General features: G+C 35.2%; 1 protein-coding gene across 1 annotated transcript in view; it reads right to left on the reverse strand.

Moving 5' to 3' along the window:
• DDX60 (DEAD (Asp-Glu-Ala-Asp) box polypeptide 60) overlaps positions 1 to 25,947 on the reverse strand; it is a 102,354-nt gene that overhangs the window by 3,061 nt on the left and 73,346 nt on the right. Inside the window, exons 27-33 of the mRNA XM_011967791.1 lie at positions 25,354 to 25,458; positions 23,591 to 23,791; positions 14,818 to 14,922; positions 14,408 to 14,549; positions 13,376 to 13,497; positions 2,689 to 2,836; positions 1,127 to 1,269 (exon numbers count right to left, since the gene is read on the reverse strand). Coding sequence (XP_011823181.1) covers positions 1,127 to 1,269; positions 2,689 to 2,836; positions 13,376 to 13,497; positions 14,408 to 14,549; positions 14,818 to 14,922; positions 23,591 to 23,791; positions 25,354 to 25,458 — 966 coding nt within the window. The remainder of the gene's footprint in view (positions 1 to 1,126; positions 1,270 to 2,688; positions 2,837 to 13,375; positions 13,498 to 14,407; positions 14,550 to 14,817; positions 14,923 to 23,590; positions 23,792 to 25,353; positions 25,459 to 25,947) is intronic.

Raw genomic sequence — 25,947 nt, forward strand, 5'->3', positions numbered from 1 at the left:
ATCTATGTGCTATAAAATAATGCTTTAGAACTTATCTATATGCTATAAAATAATGCTTTAGAACTTATCTATATGCTATAGATAAGTTCAATGCTTTAGAACTTATCTATGTGCTATAAAAGATATATTTGCATGTATACTTAGCATTATATTAAAATGTAAAATTAATTTTGTTAATTAAAATAAACAATAAAAGCAAAACAAGTTTAAGAGGTTATAACTTACTCTAGTAAAGTACATTTGTATAAAGTGAGTTGGGTAAGGTAAATGTGAGGGAATATGGAAAGAAAATGTGAGTTCAAGAGAAAAAGAACTGCAAATCTATAAATCCTTATAAAAAGTTTTCCTGACTTGTTCTTAACTTACTGACTATGGGTATGAAAACACTTTCTTGTTGGTATTACATTTTATACAATTAAAAGAATGATGCATTGGTTTTAACACACCAACATTTATTTGAAACTAAAAACTATATCTGCAGAAAGTATTTAAATTTAGGATAAAAATGTATGTGTTAATTTAAAATGCACAAGATGTATACAGTCTTCAAAATTATTTTAAGTGATACATGACTATGATTTTGGAATAAAATCCAATACATGTACGTATTGGAGTTGAGACACCAATGTCAATCCATAATATCAAATGTAATAAAATATGTTTTCTCAAAGTTTGTATTAAAATAATTAAATTTCACCAAGTGTCAACATTCATATGAATTAGCCAGGATCTTCCAAATGTGTCTAGTTCTTTGCATTCCGTTTTAGGCATCAATGATGCAGACTATAAGTAGTATTTACAGCACTTACAGCAGTACTGGGAAAGCCTGAAGATAGTTTTATGTGGTTCTTCCACAGCAAACCTGTGTCCGTATCAGTAGAGTCTTCAAAGATGGAAGAAAAGTAGTGGTGCTTAGAAACTCTGAGCAGGGTCCTCAGGCCAACTCTGAGAAACTGAAATCATATTGACTTCAAGAGCACCAATTCCTGAATATATCTGTTGATACATCCAGATTTTTTTTTTCCTTTTTAATCTGGGAAATTTGAAGTTCTTTCTAAGCTGCCTAGCAATATAAATCCATTCTTTCTTAAACACCTTTTATTAATACACCTCACTCTTCACTTACATGGTTTGGAGTTTCCAGTCGAAGCAAATCATCATCAAAGTTCCCAGACAGACAAACAAATGGTGAAATTGCTACTCTTCCTTCCTTGCAGCTCATCAAATGAGATACGAGTTGAGAGTCTTCACATTCTTTACCTGTGAATTCTGACAATAATACTTAGGGATAGATTAGTGTTTTGAACTCAGGCAAGTTGTCAAACCTCAGATACTTTCTCTAGACCATGTTACAAGGGGAGCCATTCAGCTTCATGTAATGAAGACTGAAATGTTTTGTAAGTTAGATCACATAAGGTGAGCAGCACAGCTTGGCACAGAATACATCCAGTGAAAGTTGGCTACTAACGTTAGTATCACTATTATAAAAATGTGTATTATATTTTAGTTGCCTTAATAAGAAATGAAAGACTAAATTTAAATTGTATACTCTTATCGGACAATTATTATTACCTTTGTACTTTTTCTTTCTTTTATTTTTTCTTTATTTATTTTTTTGATGGAGTCTCACTCTGTCACCCAGGCTGGAGTGCAGTGTTGCGATCTCGGCTCACTGCAAGCTCCACCTCCCGGGTTCAGGCCATTCTCTTGCCTCAGCCTCCCGAGTAGCTGGGACTACAGGCACCCGCCACCTCACCCGGCTAATTTTTTTGCATTTTTAGTAGAGATGGGGTTTCATGGTGTTAGTTAGGATGGTCTCGATCTCCTGACCTCGTGATCCTCCTGCCTCAGCCTCCCAAACCTTTTTACTTTTTCTTACTGAACTCAGACTTGCCTTCAGAATCTTTCCTGAAACCATGCACCACAATTAGTAAGTCTGGAAGTAGTGCATGAGAATAAATATATTTTCCATTGATATTCTTATAAAACCCAGATCAGACATTCAAACTGGTCTAATTTGTAATTGAGGCATAATATTCATAGACTCCAGTCTCACCCCACCTGTGACGGTCACCTTTTTGTGTCTATTTTTCCTTAGAAGGCTTCCATCTATTAGCTCATGAAAAAAAGAACAAATGCTAAAAGTGTTAATCATGTACAAAACATTAAGATCTTCATATATGTTAATTTAATCATTTAAAACTCATCAAAACTAGGTATATAATGCTATTCCCTTTCTCATATATCTATTCAGAAAACTAAGGCATGAGTATGGAGTCTCTCGCTCAAGAAATCACAGCTAATAAGTAGCAGAGCCAGAGTTTGGACCAAGGAAATATGCTTAGAATCTGTGTTTATGAACACTAAGCATATTTCCTCTCAAGACAGAGTGACAGAATTAGTCCCTAGTTTCTCTTCATCTCATAGATGCCCTTACTCTGTTTTCCAGGCTTGACCCTGAAGCAGCATTTAACAAGATGGTTATAAATGGCTCTACTTAATTTCAGTCTCTTTTGCCCTTTTAATGTCTAATAAGCACAATTTTTTTCTTTAGAAAGGAAAAGGAATCTCCTCACTTGAGGGCAGAATAACCTTTCTGAGGTTCCACTCTTCTTCCAGAATAAACTATTCTTAGGCAAGATTATTTATTCTTCAAATTGTTCCACAGTGGAGGTAAAATATACTTACTGATTTTTGACAATGGGAGTTGATATTCCTGATTCATATCAGCCAGTTTGGAAACAATTCGTAGGAAAGTGGTAAAGTCCTCCATAATTTTCGTGTTATACTCATCTAAAGCATCACTGAAATCCTCAGGGAGCTCATCAAGGAACACCTAGAAGCCGAATAATTTTCAGAGAGATCTATTTACCTTCCTTCAAAACTGAATCGTTGGAAGAAGAAAGGTAAAGAACATTGCAATATAATTCTATAGTTATCTACTAATATTTATGCAATAATGTCAGTTTTATTTTTTCACTGGTGAAGTTCAGGTAACTTCATCTTTTGTTTCTATTTGCAATTATGAAAACAAATACCTTACTCATTACCCTTAAAAATGTATTTTGACATACTGAATCAAAACCACTTTTAAATAGAAGCATGCCCTCAAATAACATTAGACTTGTGAAAATTTCAAAGACTCTAGTGACACATTTGAATAGCAAGCAATGAGACAAAGTACATTTGCATGTCTAGAGTAAATCTCATTTTGTTTTGAGGGTTTTTTAAACCTCACTGGATTCATTTTGCTAATATTTAGTTAATTATTTTTTCACTTATATCCATGAAAAAGAAGTATCTCTAATTTTCCTTTTTATTATGTCCTAGTTAGGTTTTGGTATTAAAGTTAACTTTTGCCCTTAGAAAGAGTAAATATTCCCTCTTTCTGTATTATCCAGAAGAGTGTAGTGGACTGAATGTTTTATATTTTCTCAAACTTTATATGTTAAAATTTTAACACTTAATGTGATGGGATTAGGATGCAGAGCCTTTGGAGATGATTAGGTCATGAGGGTGTCTTCATAACTGGAATTAGTGCCCATAAAAAAAGACCCCAGAGAGCCCCCCTTGCCCCTTCCACCATGTGAGAACACAGCATAAAGACAACCATCATTATGATGGTGGGCAGCCCCCACCAGACACCTTGATTTAGAACTTCCTTTTAATTATTAATTTTTTATTTTTGTGGGTACATAGTAGGTGTGTATATGCATGGATTACATGAGATATTTTGATGCAGGCATGTAATGCATAATAATCACATCAGGGTAAATGGGGTATCCATCACCTCAAGCATTTATCCTTTGTGTTATAAACAATACAATTATATTCTTTTAGTTATTCAGCCATAAACAAGAATGAGATCCTGTCATTTTCAACAACATGAAAAAAATTGGAGGTCATTATGTTAAGTGAAATCAGCCAGGCACAAAAAGACACACTTCACATATTCTCACTACTTTGTAGGAACTAAAAGTTAAAGCAATTGAACTTATGCAGATAGAGTAGAAGGATGATTATCAGAGGCTAGGAAGGGTAGCTGGGGGACGGAGAAGTGAATGTTTAATGGGTACCAAAAAAATAGCCAGAAAGACTGATCTCTTCTCAGCCTCCCAAAGGGTGACAAGTAAATTTCTGTTGTTTATTAACCAACCAATCATTGCTACATTACAGCAGTCCAAACAGACTAAAATAAAATTTGTAAAACGTTGGTGTTATTCTTTTTACAATAAAAATCATGCATATTTAAAGTATACAAACTTGTGTTTTAATATACATATATAGTGATGTTATCCTTACAAAGTTTGGAAGAATTCACCAGTGAAGCCATCTGAGCCTTGGGCTTTGTTGGTGGGATGTTTTTTTTAAACAATAGATTAAATTTCTTTACTAGGTATCAGTACCAGATTAGTTATATCTTCCTTACTCAGTTTTGGAAAGTTGTATTTCCTAGGAATTTGCCCATTTTACCTAAATAGTCAAATATATTGCTATAAAGTCATTCATAAAATCTTCCTTTGCTCTTTTCAACGTCTAAAATAGAGCCTGTAGTACTGTCCTATTTTCTTTTCTGATATTTGTGCTTTTACTCCCTTAATGAGTTTTGCTAGACAATCAATTTTACTATTCTTTACAAAGAACCAACTTAGAGGCTTTGTTGATTTCCTGTTCATACAATTGTTGTTAATTTACTTCACATCTATTCTTGTTTTATTATTTCTTTCCTTCTACTTACTATAGGTTAGATTTTCTTGTTCATTTTGTTATTTTCTTAAGCTAAAGTTTAAATCATTGATTTTTCAGCTTGTATTTTTTTCTAATTTATGATTTTAAGGCTGTAAATTCCCCTCTAAGCACTGAATAAATTCCAACTTATAAGCATTGTTATGGTTTATTTTTATTTAATGAAAAATATTTTTAAATTTCCATTGTATGTCTTTTTTTAACCTTGGTGTATATTTATAAATTAATTTTTTAACTTTTCACACAATTGAGATATTTCTGATTCTTCTTGTTTATCTGACATATATTTTTAATCACCTTACTTTCAAGCTTTCTCAGTTTTTATACCTAAAGTGTGATTCGTATAAACACCATATATAGTCTGATATCACTTAATGGCAGTGATATATTCTAAGAAACGTGGCATTAGGTGATATTGTCATTGTGCAAACATCACAAAGCATACTTAAACAAATCTAGATCACATTACCTAGGCTTTATGGTATAGCCTATTGGTCCTAGGCTACAAACCTGTACAGCATGTTACTGAATTGAACACTATAGGCAACTGTAACACAGTGGTAAGTATTTTGTGTATCCAAACATATGTGAATGAAGGAAAGGTACAGTAAAAATATAATATTATATTTATGCGACCATCATGTATGCACTCTGTCGTGGATCAAAATGTCATTATGTGACAGATGACTATAGTTCTCCATATTTTAAGATGTAGCCTGAAAATCTTTGTATTTTACTTAGTGTATTTAGTATGTTTACATTAATATAACTATTGATATAGCTATTTTCTACCTTGCCATTTGTTTTCTGTCTGAATTTGAATCACTCGTTACATATTTTTTCTCTTCCCTTCTTGTTTTTACGAGTTTTTCCTTTTGTTAACATGTACGTGCACACTATTTTACTAGTCTTTTAGCTGTTACCCCAGAGATGATAAAATATAGCTATAATTTTATGTTTCTTAATACTTCCAAAATTGTAAAACATTTAAGTGTATTAACCTTCTGAACTCTTACATTATAATTTTCATACATTTCAGTTCTACATATTATTTCAAATTTTATTATATGTTACAATTATTTTTTGACACAATGTGTATTCCCTTATATGTAATCACACATAACCTTTTCTATTGTGATTCATTCCTTCCTACAGTTTCATGTTTCCAAATTTTTGATTTTTTTCTATCTACTTAAAGTATGTATTTCTTTAACTGCAGACTTGATAGCAGTGAATAACCTCAGATTTCATGTCTGAAAACACCTTAATTTTATCTTTATTTTGACGAATATTTCCTGTAAGTGTAGAATTCAGGGATTGGAGTTATTTTATTAAGCACACAAAAAATATTGTTCCATTGCCTGGAGAGAAAAAAAAAATGGCAGACAAGAGGCAGAACTAACTTGCAGCTCCCTCTCGGACAGACACAGCAGCATGTGGAGACTCACACCATGAACTTTTGCTCTAAGAACTGCCACAGGAACACACCAGGAAAGCCAAGAGAATTCACAGACAGCTTGAAAGAAGTAGCTTGCCACCTCAGGCAAGCTGAAAAACTGTGAATGTCCAAAGTGTGAAAGGGGAAACATCCACCCCTTAACATGCATCATCACTGGGGAAACTGAAGGTCCAGATCATGGGAGAAGGATCTGGAATTGAGACAAATTTAGAGAGCCAAGTGAAATATAGGGGTAGAGGAAGCAGTGGGATGAGCACTAGGTGCACTTTTGGTCTCCAGAAAAGTCATTTCTGACTTTGTCTCACAGGGGTCCTTGGGGAGGGCTTTGAGTGGAACTGGGGAAAGACCACATGGAAAAGGAAACTTCCAGCTTAACTTTGTAACAATTTCAATGGAATACAAATTTTCCTGGACAGAACCTGGGGCTGGGGGGTAAACAGGAAGTGCAGATACAAGCACAGAGGCTGCAGCAAGTTGGGAGGTGTGAAACCCAAGTGCTCTGCTTGCTTTCTCAGAGGGGAGGCTTGTAGTCTGGGGCAAGTTTTCAGCCCTGCTCACAGATTGCCTGGAAATAAATTCAGTGCTGTTTAGGGGTGGGGGACAGCACTATAAGAACTGCTGAAAGGAGCTCTAAATCTTGAAACAAATCCCTGAAAGACACCAAAATAGAACCTCCTTAAAGCATAAATCTCACAAGACCTATAAAATAATAGTGCAATGGGAAAAGAAAAAGCAAGGTATTTGGGCAACAACTAGCACGATAAATAGAACAGTACCTCACATCTCAAAACTAAAATTGAATGTAAATGGTCTAAATGCTCCACTTAAAAGATCTGGAGTAGCAGAATGGATAAGAATTCACCAACCAAGTATCTGCTGTCTTCAAGAGACTCACCTAATACATAAGGACTCACATAAATTTAAAGTAAAGGGGTGGAGAAACATATTCCAAGGAAATGGACACCAAAAGCAAGCAGGAATAGCTATTTTTATATCAGATAAAACAGATTTAAAGCAAAAATAGTTTAAAAAGACAGAGGGACACTATATAATGATAAAAGGACTACTCCAACAAGACAATTTCACAATCCTAAATATATATACACCTAATACTGGAGCTCTCAAATTTATAAAAAAATTACTAATATACCTAAGAAATGAGAAAGATAGCAACACAATAATAGTGGGGGACTTCAATACCCCATGATGGCAATAGACAGGTCATAAAGACAGAAGGTCAACAAATAATGGACTTAAACTATACCCTAGGACAAATGGACTTAACAGATATTTACAGAACATTCTACCCAACAACTGAAGAATATACATTCTATTCATCAGTATATGGAACATTCTCCAAGAAAGGCAACAAAACAAGCCTCAGTAAGTTTACAAAATTATATCAAGTACTTTCTCAGATCACAGTGGAATAAAATTGGAAATCTACTCCAAAAGAAATCCTCAAAACCATGGAAATACATGGAAATTAAATAACCTGCTCCTGAATGATTATTGGGTCAACAATGAAATCAAGATAGAAATTTAAAAAGTCTTCGAACTTAACAATATTAGTGACACAACTGATTAAAACCTCTGGGACATGGCAAAAGTGGTACTAAGAGGAAACTTCATAGCATTAAATGCCTACATCAAAAAATCTGAAAGAGCAAAAATGGACAATCTAAGGTCACAACTCAAGGAACTAGAGAAACAAGAACAAACCAAACCAAAACCCAGCAGAAGAAAAGAAATGGCAAGGATCAGAGCAGAACTCAATGAAATTGAAACAAACAAACAACAAACAATACAAAAGATAAATGAAACTAAAAGTTGGTTCTTTGAAAAAATACACAACATTGATAAATAGACCATTAGTGAGATTAACCAAGAAAAGAAGAGAGATCCAAATAAGTTTCATCCAAAGAAATGAAACAGAAGATATTAAAACTAATACCACAGAAATACAAAAAAAAAAAAATATTTGAGGCTGCTATGAACACCTTTACACACAAACTGGACAACTTAAAGGAGATGGATAAATTCCTGGAAATATACAAATCTCCTAGATTAAACCAAAAAGAAATAGAAACTCTGAACGGACCAATAACAAGCAGTGAGATTGAAATGGTATTTTTTTTTAATGTCAACAAAAAAGTCCAAGACCATATGGATTCACAACTGAATTCTATCAAGCATTCAAAGAAGATTTGGTACCAAGTCTACTGACACTATTTCAAAAGATAGAGAAAGAGGGAATCCTCCTTAAATCGTTCTATGAAGCTAATATCAACTTAATATCAAAACCAGGAAATGACATAACAACAACAACAAAAAAGAAAACTACAGACCAATATCTCTGATGAATGTAGATGCAAAAACCCTCAACAAAATACTAGCTAACAGAATCCAATGGCATATCAGAAAGATAATCTACCATGATCAAGTGGGTTTCATACCAGGGATGCAGGGATGGTTTATCATATGCAAGTCAATAAATATAATATACTACATAACAGATTTAAAAACAAAAATCACATGATCATCTAAATAGATGCAGAAAAAGCATTTGACAAAATCCAGCATCCTTTATGATTAAAACCCTCAGCAAAATTGGCATAGAAGGATCATACCTTAAGGTAATAAAAGCCATCTATGACAATCCCACAGTCAACATTATACTTTACAAGGAAAATTGAAAGCATTCCCCCTGAGAACTGGAATGAGAAAAGGATGCCCATTTTCACCACTCTTATTCAACATAGTACTAGAAGTCCTAACCAGAGCAATCAGACAAAAGAAATAAATAAAGGACATCCAAATCAGTAAAGAGGAAGTCAAATTGTCACTGTTTCCCAACGATATGACTGAATACCTAGAAAAATCTACAGACTCATTTAAAAAGCTCCTAGAACTGATAAATGAATTCAGTAAAGTTTCAGGATACAAAATTAATGTACACAAATCAGTAGCTCTGCCATACACCAACAGCAACCAAGCTGAGAATCAAATAAGAACTCAGCCCCTTTTACAATAGCTGCAAAAAATAAAATAAAATACTTAGAAATATGCTTAACCAGGAGGTGAAAGACCTCTACAAGGAAAACGACAACACACTGCTGAAAGAAATAATAGATATCACAAGCAAATTGAAACACATATTATGCTCATGTAGGGTAGAATCAATACTGTGAAAATGATGATACTGCCAAAAGCAATCTACAAATTCAATACAATTCTCATAAAAATGGCACCATCATTCTTCACAAACTAGAAAAAACAATCCTAAAATTCGTATGGAACCCACGAAAAGCTCACACAACCAAAGCAAAACTAAGCAAAAAGAACATTTCTAGAGGCATCATATTACCTGACTTCAAACTATACTATACGGTTATAGTCATCAAAACCACAAGGTCCTGGCATAAAAATAGACACATAGATCAATGGAACAGAATAAAGAACAGAAATAAAGGCAAATACTTACAGCCAACTGATCTTTGACAAAGTAAATGAAAACATAAAGTGGGGAAAGGACACCCTATTCAACAAACGGTGCTGGGATAATTGGCAAGCCACATGTAGCAGAATGAAACTGAATCCTTATCTCTCACCTTATACAAAAACCAATTCAAGATGGATCAAAGACTTAAATCTAAGACCTGAAAGCATAAAATTCTGGAAGACAATATTGGAAAAACCCTTCTAGACATTGGCTTAGATAAAGGTTTCACAACCAAAAACTCAAAAGAAAATGCAACAAAAACAAAGATAAATAGATGGGACTTAATTAAACTAAAAAGCTTCTGCACAGCAAAAGAAATCATCAGCAGAATAAACAGACAGCCCACAGAGTGGGAGAAAATCTTCACAAACGATGCATCCAACAAAGGACTAAATATTCAGAATCTACAAGGAACTCAAACAAATCAGCAACAAAAAAACAAACAATCCCTTCAAAAAGTGAGCTAAGGACATGAATAGACAATTCTCAAAAGAAAATATACAAATGGCCAACAAACATAAAAAAAAGGTCAACATTACTAATTACCAGGGAAATGCAAATCAAAACCACAATGCGATGCCACCTTACTCCTGTAAGGATGGCCATAATCAAAAAATAAAAAATAATAGATGTTAATATGGATGTAGTGAAAAGGGAACACTTTTACACTGCTGGTGGAAATGTAAACTAGTACAACCACCAGGGAAAACAGTATGGAGATTCCTTAACAAACTAAAACTAGATCTACCATTTGATCCAGCAATCCCACTACTGAGTACCTACCCAGAGGAAAATAAGTATTTATACCAAAAAGATACTTGCACATGCATGTTTACAACAGCACAATTTGCAATTGCAAAAATATGGAACCAGCCTAAATGCCCATCAGTCGATGAGTGGATAAAGAAAATGTGGTACATATGTATCATGGTATACTACTCAGCCGTAAATAGAAATGAAATCATAGCATTCACAGAAACCTGGATAGAGTTGGAGACCATCATTCTAAGTGAAATAACTCAGGAATTGAAAACCAAACATCATATTTTCTCACTCATAAGTGAAAGCTAAGCTATGAAGACACAAAGTCATAAAAATGGTACAACGGATTTTGGAGACTCATAGGAAAAGGTGTGAGGGATGAGGAATAAAAGACTACACATTGGGTGCAGTGTACACTGCTTGGGTACACCAAAATCTCAGAAATCACTACTAAAGAACTTACACATGTAACCAAACACCATCTGTTTCCCCAAAACCTGTTGAAATTTTTAAAAATACCAAAAAATTCATATGTGGTCATCTGGAAAAGTATTTTTGATCTAAGAATAAAAATGCAATAGCATGTCTAATATAATTCGTTATGTAACACCAAGAGTTTATATATGTATATATCTGATGAATGTATGTATTTGCATGTAAAATATCTGAATCAACAACAAAATATTGTTCCATTGTCCACTAGCTTCCATTATTTTGATTAAAAAGAGATTTACCATTCTCATTATTGCTTCCTAGAAGGAAATGTGTCACTTTATTTCTGTCCTAGGAGATTTATGATTTTCTCTTTGTGCTTTTCAGCAGTTTTAGCTTAATGTTTTTCTACATTTATACTCCCTGAAGTTGACCAGGGTTTTAAAACTATGATGTGCTATCTTTAATCAGCTTTGGAAAATTCCCAGCTATTATCTTTTTGAATACTCTTCGGCCATTTTTCTCCATCTTTTTTTTCTGGGACTCCCATTATATATACATTAAACTTTTTCCATGTGATTCATGTTTCTTATGCTGTCTGATTTTTTAAATTTTTTTAACTCTGTGCTATTTGGATGCTTTCTATTATGCTGTCAACTTACTGATCATGACTTCTGAAATGCACATTCTGATAGTCAGATATTGTATTTTCAGTTCTAAAATGTCCATTTCGTTTTATACATTGTAATTATCTAGTAAAAAATCCATCCTTTTATTAATCTTATCTCTCCTCCTATTTTCTTGAACATATTAATCACACTTAAAATCTTTATATGTTAATGCTAATGTCTGGATCATTTATGGATCTACAATTATCGACCTCTTTTATTCCTGTTTATTGGTCATATGTTCATGCTTACTGACCTTTTTAGGTTTTGTTTTGGTTTTGGTTTTGCACCAGAAATTGTTTTCAAAGGACTTTACAGGCTTTAGATGTTATCTTTCACCAGGGTGAATGCCCCCATTTTCAAGTTTGGCCAAGAGAGTGAAAGTATGATCACCTCAATTTGGTACAGATAGTACAGACTGCAGTGGGTATTGTTTTACGGTTTTAGTAAGCCTTATTTATGCTTTGTCTCTCTAGGTCATGGATTTCTTAAGATTTTGAGAATAAGGATAGTTGGTCTTACTCTTCTCAAATCTAAAAGACTACTAAAGATCCACCTTTTTTCCTGTAGCACTTCCTAACCTGCTATTTAATTTTCCAGTCCTAGATGGCTTCAAAAATGTCTTGAGGGCGATACAAGTCTACCCATGAAGGCAGACGCAGATCCTTTTCTCTAGTGAGTTTTTATTTAATATATGGGACTTTAGAAATTATTATCTAATTTTTGCTTTATCTTAGAGATGGGGTCTCCCTCTGTTCCGCAGGCTGGTCTCAAACTCCTGGGCTCACGCAACCCTCCCACCTCTGCCTCCCAAAGTGCTAGGATTACAGGCTTGAGTCACCATGTTTGGCCTATTTTTTAAAGCTTTTTGGCGTAGCACCCTAACATTTTACACAGATCTGACTGTTATGCAGTAAAGTGTATTTTTATCATGATCTTTTTTTTCAAAACAGAGATAGTGAAGTTTCCATGTTAAATATAAATTTATTTAAACAGAACAATTAAATAATTGTTTCAAAAATGTACGAGTGGTGAAAAGTGTAAAGATGATAGGTCAAGGACTCAAATTGTGTTCACTGCTCTAGAGGGCATTCTGTGAGAGCACAGATTTTCAGATTTTTAATCCAGCATTGTGGGATTAGAAAATATATACTAATTCTTTTTGTTTGTTCCATAGCAACTTTTCACTAAGATTATCTAGTATAAACCAGCATATCCCATTTTATTCTAGGGAAGTATAATAGTAATAGTATTTGACGTTGACTTGATGGTAGAGAATCATGACCAAAGAAAATGTTGCATGCTACAAATAAAATTGAAAAAGTGTTTCTCTGTTTTTGATCTCTGTGAGTCAAGTAACGATTTCTTAGATGACTATTCTAATATTTTCTCAGGGAAGACATTATAATTCACAACATGTATGTCCCTTCCATAGTTCTACCTTAAGGTAAAAGCATCCTAAAAGAACAGTATATTTGGTGATATAGCTAGTTATTTCACTTAAATGTATAATTAGCATATCTTTTCTTTAGTCACCTGATGTTATAATTTGATACAATCAAATTAAAAACATGAATAAAATGTTGATCCTGTTTTTTTCACAAAGACTTTAACTTTTTGGTAGATTTACAGAGGGAGACATCAATTACAGATTAAATATCACACTGATTACAAAAAGAACAAATTATTCTATAAAACAAATGAATTATCCTTTGAATTAAAATTCTACAGCCACTAAAGTCATTTTAGGTAAGATCTATTTAGTGATTTTACATTATTAAATTTTATCAGAATCACACAGTTTACCTTTGATTGATAAAACTCGAAGTGTGTATCTTGGAACTTTGGTGGAAAATATCTTCTTCCGAAGAGATGTGCCAGTACTAACATTAGCTTTTCCATAACGTCTTGAGAAAAATGTTTTGAGCCTATACAAAACGAAGTGTCTTCTTGTAAATATGAAAGGGTATAATTCTATTTTTTCATGTTTAAATGGAATGTCATATTACATTTAATTTTATGGAAACTAAAAATCTATGACAAATATAGCAATTGAAGAATTACCATACATCTGCTAACGGTTTTTATCTGTGCCTTCTTTTTCATCCTTGCTACCTATACCCTAATTTAGATCCTAATCATCCCACACAAATTGCCTTATTTCCTTACCTAGATTTCCTCACTTCAGTCTATCTTCGTGATTTTAAGAACACCATACAGATTTAGTGTTTAAATGTAAAAATCAAAGGATTTTAATAAAAAATGTATTAAATAAAATGTATTTAAAAGTTTACTCAATATGGATAAAATTGTGGTATTTTTAGGGGAAAATATGATTCTAAATTACACTATTAATATAATGTCAGCTATTTAGGTATACTACACAATAATATTCAAAGAAAATATGATTGGAAGAAAATATTCACAAACATTAATAGTGATTACCTGTGGATAGTGTAACTATGAGTAATTTTTTCTTTTTAACTTAATGCTTTCCTATATCCTTTTCCTATGATGAATATATATTATATTTAATTAGAAGAAAATATTTTCTAAAAATTGTATATTATTTAATATGTCATTAATCCTGGCAGCAAGGAATCACTGAAGTTAATACTTTGGAGGTGTTGACATTGTAAATACATGTCATAAAATATGGCTGACTATCATTTAATATATATTAGTAGGTATTTACTTTATCAATTGAAGAGCTATAAATTATATACATATTAATTGTATTTTCTTTACTAAAAATATTCCTGAAGTGTTGGTTGTCTACAAATCTGTTGCTATTTTTGGACTCTCTCTCTACATATATATATAAAATCTCAAGCTTACCTTTACTGGTTGGCTGACAGAGATCATGGAAAAGGCCATTTACAAGAAAACTGACAAAAACAAGATTAGAAGGTTCATGGTAATGCAAATGTGATACAAGTCCAGCAAACCCCATTGGATTACCTTCTTGATCTAAATAGCCCTAAAGAACAAAAAACAATTTATTAGTTTGACTCAAGTTGCCACATAATAAGTAACTTATTAAGTATCAGTTTAAAATAGTATTTAATGCCAATATAAGAAATATTTATAACTATTACTGGGCCCAACTTTTATAATTATACCATTTATAAGTAATGTCAATCATTGGATAGAACCTTCTAAAAGCTACAATTAGTTCAGCATGGTAAGAAATCTAGATAGTAGTAATGCTATTCCCCCTGCCCCAAAAAAAGTGCAGTAATGCATACCTCTTTCACCAAGAACTGCAAAGAAAACAAGAAGTAAAGTTTTAACATGTCCATGATTCTGGGTTGCTTGAAGGACAGCAATGAATGCTTTAGCACTGATAGCACCTTTAAAGAAAAGAGTACTTTTAGACACACAATGTTAAGTGTTACAAAATACATTTGAAAATGATAATAAATGATAGATCAATATCTATTATACCACACAGACATTAGAAATGCATCAGATAAATTTTAATTTCATACTATTTTATAGTGTTACATGGCAACTTTTTTTTTTTAACAAAATAGAGCACATAAACTGAATTGTCAGAAATGAAACATATTGCCAAAGAATCTGATTATGAAAGCCATTCCAGTTCAGGAGCTTATAGCTTTTAAATTGTTCTAGAAGTAAAAAGATATATTATCCCATGTTCTGCAGTATTATTACAAAAAATCATGTAACTAGGTTGATTTCAACCAATGTTATAAAAATATTGCTTGCTTTCCAGCATAAAACTGCATTAAAGTACATATATCTTTCAACTTCCCACTAAAATGTCTATGAAATTCCAAAAAAAAAAAAAATCCCAGTATCGCCAAAATGGAAACTTAGCTGTCTTTAGGCCTGAGGGTTTACAGAACCTAGAAAGAATCTCTACTTACTATAAGGCTAATGGTCTAGGAGGAGGGAGGGAAGGAAAAAAGGAAAAAAGGAAGAAGGGAAGGAAGGAAGGAAGGAAGGAAGGAAGGAAGGAAGGAAGGAAGGAAGGAAGGAAGGCAGGAAGGAAGGAAGGCAGGCAGGCAGGCAGAGAGGGAAAGAAGGAGAGAAGGGAAGAGGAAGGGAAGAGAGAGAAAAGGAAGAAGAGAGAGAAAAGGAAGAAGAGAGAAAGGGAGAAAGAGTGGAAGGGTGGAAGAAGGGAGTGCACTTTCCATCTCCTTACTGTGGGATGATACTTTTTGAGGGCACCATATATGGCATATTTGCAACCTCTTCTCTCTCATATGCCACTTTTAGTCAGAGATGGCAAGAGTCAGAAAACAGCATAGTGAGGAATCAGGGTTTCATGGTGGTTCACTATAACCACAGAAGTACAGACCTCATATTAAAGTCATACTAAGATGATAAGAATCCTGATGGCATTGCATACTATAGTTTATTGTGACTAATGTCATCCAGATAATCAATGTGTAATAAGACTAGCAGAAGTAGAACATGACCTTTCAATTCAGAAAACTACATAGATGAAGATCTGCTAAACACTGATATTTGGGCCAAAAACTATTCATCCAGCTCAGATCTGAAAGAGTATTTGATTAATATGTAGGTGGATAGAGTGAATCCAGAAGAAATTTCATACATCCTATTGCTTGGTAAACCATCAGATTTGGATAGATGTATCCAAAGTGATAAAATAGAAACACCACAATAGACCAATTCTTCTTAAGAAAAATTTACCATCTTTTTAAAATTATGGTCATGCTATAAATATTTATTGAATGTCCACATCAGAAAATCAGACAGACATACATTATTGTCCTTGGAGTGCTTATATTCTAGTGGGAAATATAGATAAAATACATAAAAACATGATAGAGATAGGAAGATAGAAAGACAGATGATAGGTAGGTAGATAGATGATTGATAGATGTAGATAGATGGATAGAAAGATAAATGATAGAATGATACATGATAGATAGAAAGTTAGATAGCAGATAGAAGATGGATGATTGATAGATAGATTAGATAGATAGATAGATAGATAGATAGATAGATAGATAGATAGATAGATAGATAGATAGATAGATAGATAGATAGAGATAGGTAGGTAGAGGTAGGTAGATGGATAGAAATATAGATGATAAACATAAAGATAGATCAATGTAGATAGATACATAGATAATTTGATGCTATATAGGAAGTGATGAGAACTCTATTTAACTGAATAAGGAACACTGTCAATGCAGCAGACAGGGGAAACATTTACAGTTTAGAAGGCATGGTGAGGGTAGGCTTCACTATGTAATGTTACAGTAAAGAATTTAATGTGGTAAGAGAGTGAGGCCATGTACATGTCTCAGGGAAGATCTTAGAAGAAGAAGAAACAGTAAGAGCCATAGTCCTCAGACCGGAATGTGTCTGAGGTGCTCATGAAGCGGGTAGCTGGCCATGTGGAAGAGAAGAAGAAGTGACCTCTGCAAGCTGGTAAGAGATCATATACTACAGGACCTCATAGACTGTGACAAGGACATCTTTTCCTCTAAAGAAAAGATCTGACATATGAAAATTGTTTTCTATATGCAGCAAAAAAGAAAAAGTTGTCTTGAAAAATTATTTGTATGCCCTCTCTCACCACTCTTACTGAACATAGTATTGAAAGTTCTGGCCAGGGCAATCAGGCAAGAGAAAGAAATAAACGATATTCAAAGAGGAAGACAGGAACTCAAATTGTCTTTGTTTGCAGATGACATGATCCTATATCTAGAAAATCCCATCATCTCAACCCAAAAGCTTCTTAAGCTGATAAGCAACTTCAGCAAAATCTCAGCATACAAAATCAATGTGCAAAAATCACAAGCATTTTACTATAAATCAACAACAAACAAGCAGAGAGCCAAATCACAAATGAACTCCCCTTCACAATTGCTACAAAGATAATATAATACCTAGGAATACAGCTAACAAGGGAAGTGAAGGACCTTTTCAAGAACTACAATCCACTTCTCAAGGATATCAGAGAGGACACAAACAAATGAAAAAACATTTCATGCTCATGGATAGAAAGAATCAATATTGTGAAAATGGCCATACTGCCCAGAGTAATTTATAGATTCCGTGCTATTCCCATTAAACTACCAGTGACATTCTACACAGAATTAGAAAGAAAACTATTTTAAAATTCATAGTGGAACCAAAAAAGAGCCCATACAGCCAAGACACTCCTAAGCAAAAAGAACAAAGCTGGAGGAATCATACTACCCAACTTCTATCTTTAATACAAGGCTACAGTAACCAAAACAGCATGGTACTGGTACCAAAACAGACACATAGACTATTGGAACAGAATAGAGAACTCAGAAACAAGACCACACATCTACAACTATCTGATCTTCGGCAAAAACAAGCAATGCAGAAAGGTTTCCTATTTAATAAACGATGATGGAAGACCTGGCTAGTCATATGCAGAAAATTGAACTGGACCCTATCCTTACACTTTATACAAAAATTAACTCAAGATGGATTAAAGACTTAAAGGTAAACCCCAAAACTATAAAAATTCTAGAAGACAACCTAACTAATACTATTCAGGACACAGGCATGGGCAAATATTTCATGATTGATGTGGTTTGGCTGTGTACCCACCCAAATCTCATCTTGAATTATAACTCCCACAATTCCCGCATGTCATGGAAGGAGCTCGGTGGGAGGTAATTGAATCATGGGGGCAAATCTTGCCCATGCAGTTCTCATAAAAGTGAATAAGTCTCATGAAATCTGATGGTTTTAAAAAGAGGAATTCCCCTGCAAAAACTTGCTCTCTCTTTGCCTGCTGCCATCCATTGTAAGACGTGACTTGCTCCTCCTTGCATTCTGACATTTTTATGAGACCTCCTCAGCCATGCAGAACTGTAAGTCCATTAAAACTTTTTTTTTTTTTTTTTTTTCTTGGGTATGTCTTTATCAGTAGTGGGAAAATGGACTAACATAGTAAATTGGTACCAGTAGAGTGGGGCGCTGCTGAAAAGATACCTGAAAATGTGAAAGTGACTTTGGAACTGGGTAACAGGCAGACATTGAAACAATTTGGAGGGCTTAAAAGAAGACAAAAAATGTGGGAAAGTTTGGAACTCCCTACAAACTTCTTGAATGGCTTTGACCAAAATGCTGATAATCATATGGACAATGAAATCCAGGCTGAGGTGGTCTCAGATGGAGATGAGGAACTTGTTGGGAACTGGAGCAAAGGTGAATTTTGTTATGTTTTAGAAAAAAGACAGGCAGCATTTTGCCTCTGCCTGAGAGATTTATGGAACTTTGAACTTGAGAGAGATGATTTAGGGTATCTTGCAGAAGAAATTTCTAAGCAGCAAGGCATTCAAGAGGTGACATGGGTGCTGTTAAAGGCATTCAATTTTATAAGGGAAGCAGAACATAAAAGTTCAGAAAATTTGCACCCTGACAATGCAATAGAAATGAAAATCCCATTTTCTGAGGAGAAATTCAAGCCAGCTGCAGAAATTTGCACAGGTAATGGGTAGCCAAACATTAATCACTAAGATAATGGGATGTCTCCAGGGCATGTCAGAGACCTTTGTGGCAGTCCCTTTCATCACAGGCCCAGAGATTTAGGGGGAAAAAAATGGTTTCCTGGGCCAGGCCCAGGGTTCCTCTGCTGTGTACAGTCTAGGGACCTGGTGCCTTGCATCCCAGCTGCTCCAGCTATGACTAAAAGGGGCTAAGGTATAGCTCAGGGTATTGCTTCAGAGAGTGGAAGCCCCAAGCCTTGGCAGCTTACACATGGTATTGAGCATGAGAGTGCACAGAAGTCAAGAACTGAGGTATGGGAATCTCTGCCTTGACTTCAGAGGATGTATGGAAATGCCTGGATGTCCAGGCAGAAGTTTGCTGCAGGGATGGGGGCCCTCGTGGAGAACCTCTGCTGGGGCAGTGCAAAGGGAAAATATGGGGTTAGAGAACCCACAGAGTCCCTACTGGGGCACCACCTATTGGAGCTGTAATCCCCACCCTCCAGACCCCAGAATGACAGATCCACCAACAGCTTGTGCCATGAGCCTAGAAAAGCCACATTCAATGCCAGTCCATGAAGGCAGCCAGGAGGGGCACTATACCATGCAAAGCCATAGGAGTGAAGCTGTCCAAGGCCATGGGAGCCCACCTCTTGCATCAGTGTGACCTGGATGTGAGACACGGAGTCAAAGGATATCATTTTCGAGCTTTAAGATTTGACTTTCCCATTGGATTTTGGACTTGCTTGGGGCCTGTGGTGCCTTTGATTTGGCCAATTTCTCCCATTTGGAATGGCTGTATGTACCCAATGCCTGTACCCTCGCTGTATCTAGGAAGTAACTAACTTGCTTTTGATTTTACTGGCTTATAGGTAAAAGGCACTTGCCTTGTCTCAGATGAGACTTTGGACTGTGGAGTTTTTAGTTAATGTTGAAACAAGTTAAGACTCTGGGAGGCTGTTGGAAAGGCATGATTAGTTTTGAAATGTGAGGATATGAGATTTGGGAGAGACCAGGGGTGGAATTATATGATTTGGCTGTGTCATCACCCAAATCCCATCTTACATTGTAACTCCCACAATTCCCATGTGTCATGACAGGAAACTGGTGGGAGGTAATTAAAACATGGGGGCGGGTCTTTCTCATGCTGTTCTCATGATAGTGAATAACTATCATGAGATCTGATGCTTTTAAAAAGAGGAGTTCCCTTGCACAAGCTCTCTCTCTCTTTGCCTGCTGCCATCCATTATAAAACATGACTTGCTCCTCCTTGACTTCTGAAATGATTGTGAGGCCTCCCCAACCATGTGGAACTGTAACTCCATTAAGCCTCTTTCTTTTGTAAATTGCCCAGTCTTGGGTATGTCTTTATCAGCAGCATGAACATGGACTAATATAATGATGAAAATGCCCAAAGCAATTCCAACAAAAGCAAAAATTGATAAACGGGATCTAATTACACTAAAGAGCTTCTGCACAGCAAAAGAAACAATCATCAGAGAAAACAGCCTACAGAATGGGAGAAAATTATCCATTCAACAAAGGTCTAATATCCAGAGTCTACAAGGAACTTAAACAAATTTATAAGAAAAAAACAAACAACCCCATTAGATAGTGGGCAAAGGACATGAATGGACACTTCTCAAAAAAAGACATACATGCAGCCAACATATGAAAAAAACTCAACATCACCACTCATTGGAGAAACGCAAATCAAAACCACAATGAGATACCATCTCGCACTAATCGGAATGGCAATTATTAAAAAGTCAAGAAACAATAGATGCTGGTGAGGTTGCAGAGAAATGGGAATGCTTTTACACTGTTACTGGGAGTGTAAATCAGTTCAATTGCACTGCGGAAGACAGTGTGAAGATTCCTCAAAGAACTAGAGGTAGAAATACCATTTGACCCAGCAATTCCATTACTGGGTATATGCCCAAAGGAATACAAATCATTCCATTATAAAGATATATGCACACATATGTTCACTGCAACACTATTCACAATAGCAAAGACATGGAATCACCCCAAATGCCCATCAACAATAGACTGGATAAAGAAACTGGTACATATACACCACAGACTACTATACAGCCATAAAAAGGAATGAGATCATGTACTTTGTTGGGACATGGATGGAGCTGGAAGCCATCATCCTCAGAAAACAAAATCCGCAGAAACAGAAAACCAAACACCACATGTTCTCACTTGTAAGTGGGAGGTGAACTATGAGAACACATGGACCCAGGGAGGGGAACAACACATACCAGGGCCTGTTGGGGCAGGAAGAGGGAAAACATCAGGAAAAACAGCTAATGCATGCTAGACTTAACACTTTGGTGATGGGTTGATAGGTGCAGCAAACCACCATGGCACATGTTTACATAACAAACCTGCACATTCTGCACATGTGACTCAGAACTTAAAATACAATAAAATAAGAAGATGGAAAAAAAGGAAAAATTATTTGTCATCCTTAATGGATGCCAAATGATGTGACCTCTTTGAGACAAGGCACTACAGTCTATGGTATAGAGACAATATAAATTGACATTGAAAAATACATGATTATGATATATAAGAGTGATGGATGGAGGAGTAAAGAATTTCAGGGGCCAGGTGCAGTGATTCACACCTGTAATCCCAGTACTTTGGGAGGCTAAGGTGGGTGGATCACAAGGTCAGCAGATCAAGACCATCCCGGCCAACATGGTGAAACCCCATCTCTACTAAAATATAAAAAATTAGCCAGGTGTGGTGGTGCACACCTGTAGTCCGAGCTACTCAGGAAGCTGAGGCAGGGAAATTGCTTGAACCCAGGAGGCAGAGGTTGCAGTGAGCTGAGATCGTGCCACTGCACTCCAGCCTGGCGACAGAGCAAGACTTTATCTCAAAAAAAAAAAAAGAATTTCAGAAAAACAAAAGTCCAGCAGTAGCAGAATTAAAATCCACATTTGCACTTCAGGCCATCAGTGATATGGAAGATAAGTTTCATGTTTTCTCATAAAGAAAAAAACAGGAATGAAGAACAGAAAAGTGGGTTTCAATTTAAAAATTATAGCTTTTCCTGAAAAAAAACACTGAACAATTAACAGAAGCAAATAACAAAGATACAATTCAAGGACCTCTTCCTCATTTGAAAAATACCTGAGCATTGCATAACAATATGAACATACTTAACACTACTGAACTGTACATTTAAAATGGTTAAAGATGGCAAATTTTATGTGCATTTCACCACAATAAATAAAAACCTGAGCACAAAGATTGAAAGTTCTCATATAATAACTAAAACATCAATTTTTAAAGGATCCATAAATCCAGAAAATCCTAGAAAATAAAACATTTGAAATAGAATAAAGCAAAAGATTCATATAATTGCATATACAGAAAAAAATATCAAGTTAACCGCAAGAGAACAGAAACTGCCATGATTCCTCTATGTAAAACATTAAATGCCAGAAGGCAATGGAAACAATCTTAGTTTGATTTGATGAATGAAGACAATAATATTCTATCAATATTATGCCCACTTTTAAGAGTCCCGTATGTGAGAAGTTTACACGTAGGTCTTCTCAAACATGCAAGGCAAAGAAAATGAACCACCCTGATAACCATTTAAAAAAAATAAGAAACCTTATTAGAAGATGCACTCCTCTTTAGAGACAGGTAAAAATGAAGAACTCAAGAATGGGGAAATTTTGGTCTTAAAAATGATGTATGACTGTTCTGTAAGATCAGCCAACTCATCAAAAGAATTCTAGAAGAATCCTAACTTCAGAAAACAGTATCTGATTTACCTGGGCATGCTAATCACTACACAAAAATAGAAAGAACAGGCATTACTAACAATGCTGGATAAAGACAAGAATCAAATTACGTAATCATGAACTTTAACTCCGTCATTGAGAGACTGGCTACAAAATTTTTATCTGGGCAACATACATCAGGAAACGTTTACAACCATATTTTGAAGTTCAGTTACATACCATGTTATCAGTGTTTAAAAACCAAATACACACCCACGCCTAGAAAACTGACTGAAAAAAAAATGATAATGTGAATGTCTTTGGGAGTGAAACAGGGGCACTTTTTCTTATTTCAACATTCTACATTTCCCAAGTATTCCTAAGTTTGAGTTACTTTTTTACGAAACACTTAAACTTTTTTGTTACAAAATCATAAAAATAAATCTTTCTTTTCTTTCTAAATTGTAGAAAGGAATCTATCAATTGCCTAGAGCTTTTTAAATTCATAACCAGCACTTAACTACTATAGGACACTGCATTTCACACCTGAAAATAGTAATCCTGAGTGATTTTCGGTGCTCATCAAGCCACAAATTCCATGTCTGATAGTAGAAACAAACCAAACTGTTATTCTCCCTAGCTACCCCCAATTCTGTACTATTCAAGACATTGCAAAACATTAAAGGACTGATGAAACTCAAAGGTGATTGCCGCAGACTTCTAAAAGAACAGCAGAGGTGACGAGAGCCAGGCCAGTGATGAAGACTGAACTCAGGCAGGGTCCAGCACGGTACCTTTGCCTTGGCATCCTCTGGGTCATCTCCCTTGGAAGCCAGCAGCATGAGTCGCAGGACTAGGGTTATGCTGAGAGGGAACTGTCCTCTCAGCTCAGGAACATTGGATTTTATGAGTTTTCCTATTTTGGGGAATGGAATATCAAAGAAATATACATCTCCCATCAGGTCTTGACCTCTCCTTCCAGCACGGCCAGACATCTGAAAAGAGAACAGAATTACAATGTATAACTTCCCTAAATGCTTCTACTGCCATAGTGTAAGAATGAGCCCTTTACTCTGGTTTGGAGTTTGGAAATTGTGCATATATCTAACCATTAAGGAACGGACACTAACATGCAACTACATGGTGCTTAGGAAATTTGCCATGACTGAGATAGATCTAAAAACTGAGACATTTGTCATCGTTATGTAAATATTTCAAGCCATTAATTGCAGTAGGCATTTGTATAATATATCCCAAAGAAATAATGATCTACTGAAGAAACAAAGAACACCGGCAAAACAGTGATGTCAAAATCACTTACAGCTGAACTCTAATGTACCCATTTTCTCTCCCTGCCCATCTTCCCCATCTCTCATCCCTTTTCTGCCCTCTCTGACGCACAAGTGTGTTGAGTTACAAATCACAAAATAAAATATGTGCACAACCAGAATAAATACATGAGTGAAATAAAATTCAGAAATGCTACTTGTGAAAAAGCAAGTTATGAATAAAATCTTTACAGAGGTTATATTAACTCTTACTGATTAGGTGCTTAGACTGTGCTAAGGCACTGGGAATATCTGTGCCCATACTGAAACAACCACAAAGTGGAAGATCCACAATTCAGACCCTGACATTTCCATTCCTAAGTCCATCATCCCAAATATCAAACACCCTAGCTCCAGAGCCCAAAGTAGAAGATTCCCAAAAATGCATTAGAAGAATTCATTCAGAGTACAGCAGCAGCAATAGAACTAAAAAAGAGGGGTTGGTAACATGCTGGAAATTATATAAGGATGTTATATGGGGTAGGAACAAGGCCTAGAAGGAGAGCAAAAAGTGTTTAGAGATAAAGGGGGTAAGCACGTTGATAAAAACCTGAATGTGGGTGACATATCTAAATTTGAATCTGCTAGCAGAAATAGTTATCAAATGTCTCTGAGCAGGGAAATCATATGAAGATAAACCACATTATCTGCAGGATGTGGTAGAATAAACAGCATGGAGAATCAGAGAAATTGTACTAATAATACAAGGCTAAGAACGTATGAAGAAAGATGGTGGACACAGAAATTGCAAGGCAAAAATCAAATACTGCTACAGGAAAGTAATGAAGGGGGCGTGGTAATAGATGGAGTGTCAGGAGTAAAGCTGAGGGAAGCATTAAAGATAATTCTAGAGTGCAAAATCTTGTGCACAGCAAATGATTGAGTAAAACTTTATCAAGCACCTCTGATGTCTATTTTCCATGCAAATCACTTATTTAATTCTTGCAAATGCTGTGGGAGAGTAATTATTACCCACATTTTGGAGATAGAAAATGAGAATCGGGCAGTTTAGATATCTCATCCAAGGTCACACATCTGGTTAATTACACAATCCCAAATGCAGGTGTTTTCAACTATACCACAACTAAAACTGAAACCCAGGCAAGGATGAATGCCCAGTTAGGCTACTGTGAATTGTGGTATGTTTGTAAACTAAAGGTTCACTTTTTTTACTATACTATGGTCATATTTCAGCAATACAATAAGCAAGTTTATGCATTTTGAAATACCTGTCTATAATTCAAGGCATCCAGATAGACTGAGTTTTGAGCAAAAACCACAGACTTACAAGGCATGTTGATACCTAAAGCAAGTGTTCCAGTAGCTGTCACCACCTTGAAAGAGAATAAAACAATTACTTTATAAAATAGCATTTTAATAGAATGCAAGTATTTCCTGTCATAAAGTTGCTGAAAAACTCTTTGAACTTCAATGAAGCCACAATGGGAAAGCTAGAGAAACTAGACACATTGGTATTCTTGCTATTTCACAAACACCACAAGTATTCCCAAATGTGCTGTTTGCTTTGCACAGAATATTCTTCTCCAAATATTCATTTGTCTGGCTTCTTCAGCTGTCCGCTCAAATGTCATAGAGGAATCTGTAGCCCACCACATCCAAAATAACCACCCCTACCATCATTATCTATCTCTGTCTCACGTGATTTATCTTCATAGCATTAATGACTACCTCAATAACATTACTTGTTTGTTCACTTGTCTTATACCAGACTCCAAGCAAGATTCATTATTGTATCTGCAGCACCCATAAGAGTACCTGGCAACTGATAGGTGTTCAGTAATTTTTTTTTTTTTTTTTTTTTT

Source organism: Mandrillus leucophaeus, unplaced genomic scaffold (assembly GCF_000951045.1).
Source record: "Mandrillus leucophaeus isolate KB7577 unplaced genomic scaffold, Mleu.le_1.0 Scaffold81, whole genome shotgun sequence".
In the NCBI taxonomy this organism is placed as follows: Eukaryota; Metazoa; Chordata; class Mammalia; order Primates; family Cercopithecidae; genus Mandrillus; species Mandrillus leucophaeus.